Here is a 3,046-nt window from a genome sequence, read left to right on the forward strand (position 1 = left end):
CAAAAGAGCCCGTTTTCGCAACCTACACCGCGCACACGAGAACCAAAACCAAATAAAATCTCTCGACAAGGAGGTGAACGCGCACGCGCAGGTCGGCAGGCCCACCGCCGCTCGCCTCGCCTCGCCGCGGCGGCTGCCCCCCCTCCCCTCTCCCCTCTCCCCTCTCCCTCGCCCACCCTCCACCGCCTACAAATACACCCGCCCGCCGCTCCCGCCTCGAGCCCCTCCCATTCCCTCGTCCTCCCCCACGTGGCCAGCCTCGGCGCCCCGCTGCGGCCGCGGCTGCTCCGATCCGATCTGCCCGCCCGCCGCCCACCTTCGCTCGGCTCGGCAGGTAAGCGGCGCCGCCCCCTCCCACTCGCTCCCTGCCCGTGACCCCCTGCTTTCGGTTCGTCTCCCGGTGGATTGGGCCGCCGATTAGCGCCGAGAGGGCGGCGGGATTCCTCTCTGCTCCTTGCCGGGAGCTCTGCTTCGGGAGAGAGCGACTCGCCTGTGCGTTCCCGGGCGATTCTCTAGTTTGGCAGAGCCTGCTACTGCTTTTTCCGAGGGCCGCGAATTTAGGGGGATTTTCTTTGTGACGGAGAGCCGATCCTCCCCAAATCGCGGGCGGGCTGTCGATTTGGCGCGTGCTGCTAACCCGAACGATTGGTTCAGTTTCAGGCCGAATTTGTCTCGAGCAAGCAGGATCCGTTTCTGCGTTTCCATGGAGGCTCTCCAGATTTCCAGGCCGAAATCCGGAGCAGCGGGCCGGTTACTTGTCTTTTCTGTGTGCCCGGCGGCGGCTTAATTAGCCAGTATCGTTTGTTTTCAGTTCACTTTTGCTGTCTTCTGCTTGGATTCGTGACTAGTAGTAGTCGTAATTATTGCTCCAGCGCTGTGAAAGGTGGAGGAGCGCGTTGGTGGCAGAGCGGGGTCTGCCACTACTCCACTTTCAGTTTCGATCGAGCCTAGATTGTAAGGCCGATTTTTATAATAGCACTCTCCATGCAGCTCCTCAATAATTGTAGCCAATTGGTTGGGCAGTCTTCTTTTTTTCATCAGTTTTTTTTCTAGTTATATACGTAGTTGGCTGGGATTATAATGCTTACTGTTAACTGTCCAAATTGATGTAGAAAGATAACAAGTTGTTGATCGCTTCCTCGTTTGACTGATAGAAACGTGAATTAGTAAGTGAAAATGGACGTTTGCGCCTACTTGTGTTTTTATAGCAGTTTCTGGGACTGTGACATGTTGGTCATCCTTCTGTGATTGGTTATAAATGTTTGGCCTGTGGAGAAGGACTCAAGAATCCATAGCAAGAACTGAGAGGCTATATAATTTTGCATCTACATAAGTAACTTGCCCCAATTCTTTGGTACTGCCCTGAGTTTTCAGGGGCGTACATGTTGGGGATTTCTTATTTACGCGTCCATTCCTGAGTCGCATTACGAGTTTCTCGTTTGTTCCACTTAAAATGTCCACAACTTCTCTGAACGTTCCAAGACCACCTCCTTGCTGATGTGTCTGTGCCATATGATTGCAGAAAGCACCTGGGATTTACTTAGCAGAGTGGTGCCTTAACACTTCTTGCATTTTATTGCACTTGCATCTCAGCAATTACACTAAAATCTGGCTTCTTTGGTTGTGCTACTGACGCGTCTTTATATTTCTTGGCAGATTAACATATTCAAGTCAAGATGGTTAGGTTTGGGAAAAAGTTGACGGCCGACCAAGTTCCAGAGTGGAGAGGGTATGATTCAGGGTTTTTTTCCCCACCTTGTACTGACCTGTATCATTGAGTTCTCCAAATATTCTGTCAACTGCTTCTGATGGAACTTATCTTGATTTCTTACCATGTTTATTGAACAAGAAGATAAAGAAACATTGCAATGATTGAACATTTGATTTTCTTTAGTCACGCAGCATGGTCAACCATGCTTTGTTATCTACTAGTATGAGTCTATGATACAGCATTGCAATTGAGTGCCCATCTCATTGGTGTAAAAGATTGTACACTTGGCCTTGGCTACCAATTTTTTGAAGTTGCATTGCTGATTCAATGTTTACAGTTACTATATAAACTACAAGCTGATGAAGAAGAAAGTAAAACAATATGGGCAGCAGCTCCAACAGGGAGAGAAAGACCGTCGCCGTGTTCTCAAGGATTTCTCCAAGATGCTTGATGATCAGGTAATGCTAAGAGATGGATCTCTGCCAATTCATTACTTCATTCTCCCTGATCTGAGTTTAACCTGCAGACCTTTAGCTTTCGTGTGGTGTGGACAGGGGTTGCAACCTTGTGGGGTCAAATACATGTTCACATATAAAATTTTCTTTGCCCTCTAATTTCCTCATGAGCTAACTGACCCCACAGCTTCAACGTGGCACCACTACAGTGTGTGGATATTTGACTGTAGCATCATCATGGTGACGAACTGACATGTCAAATTATCTATATACCCTTCTTAGAATAAGGGTGTCTCCCCCTCTGATCTTTTTTGAAAGCTATCTACATATGACCTCGATTACCGAAGGAACCCAATAGATGCGCACTTACAAGCTGCATGTTTGCAGGACAAAAAAAAGTTGCATGCCATAGCCACAATGTGTATGTAAATGACTCTTATAAAACTTATCCTTATCTCACATTACACTAAGCTAAGGTTTGTTATTGAAATCTTACAAGGCAAACCTTTCTTTTCGATGACTAGTTGAAGAACGATGTTCTGTGTTATCCAGAATAGGTGCTTTCTCTCTGAATTCATGTGCTTGCACGTTTGACTTGTTACTTGTGCTAATTCATCTGGTACCTTCTTTGAACTGATATTGATCTGAGACATCTTCCTTCACTCAATGCAGAATTCTAACTAAAACACATGACCATTAACAGAGGTATTGGCAGTCAAGTTAACATAATAACTATTAGCCCTTGAATACTTACGGCATCATCTGATTACACATCTTTATGACTTTATCAAACTAAACTGTTCCCATTGTTTCATAAGAGAACATCCTTACACCCTAGTTATCTGTGGAACATCATAAAAGATGATGCAAAGGGCGGTAA

At 46.6% G+C, this 3,046-nt stretch overlaps 1 protein-coding gene across 1 annotated transcript in view; it reads left to right on the top strand.

The window, feature by feature from the left end:
• The first annotated feature begins 176 nt into the window (after window positions 1-176).
• Window positions 177-3,046, top strand: part of LOC119332268 (SPX domain-containing membrane protein OsI_21475) — a 7,045-nt gene continuing 4,175 nt past the window's right edge. The window contains exons 1-3 of the mRNA XM_037605451.1: window positions 177-334; window positions 1,657-1,729; window positions 2,049-2,169. Of these exons, the coding sequence (XP_037461348.1) occupies window positions 1,677-1,729; window positions 2,049-2,169 (174 nt within the window). The 5' untranslated portion in view covers window positions 177-334; window positions 1,657-1,676. The remainder of the gene's footprint in view (window positions 335-1,656; window positions 1,730-2,048; window positions 2,170-3,046) is intronic.

Source organism: Triticum dicoccoides, chromosome 7A (assembly GCF_002162155.2).
Source record: "Triticum dicoccoides isolate Atlit2015 ecotype Zavitan chromosome 7A, WEW_v2.0, whole genome shotgun sequence".
Lineage (NCBI taxonomy): Eukaryota > Viridiplantae > Streptophyta > Magnoliopsida > Poales > Poaceae > Triticum > Triticum dicoccoides.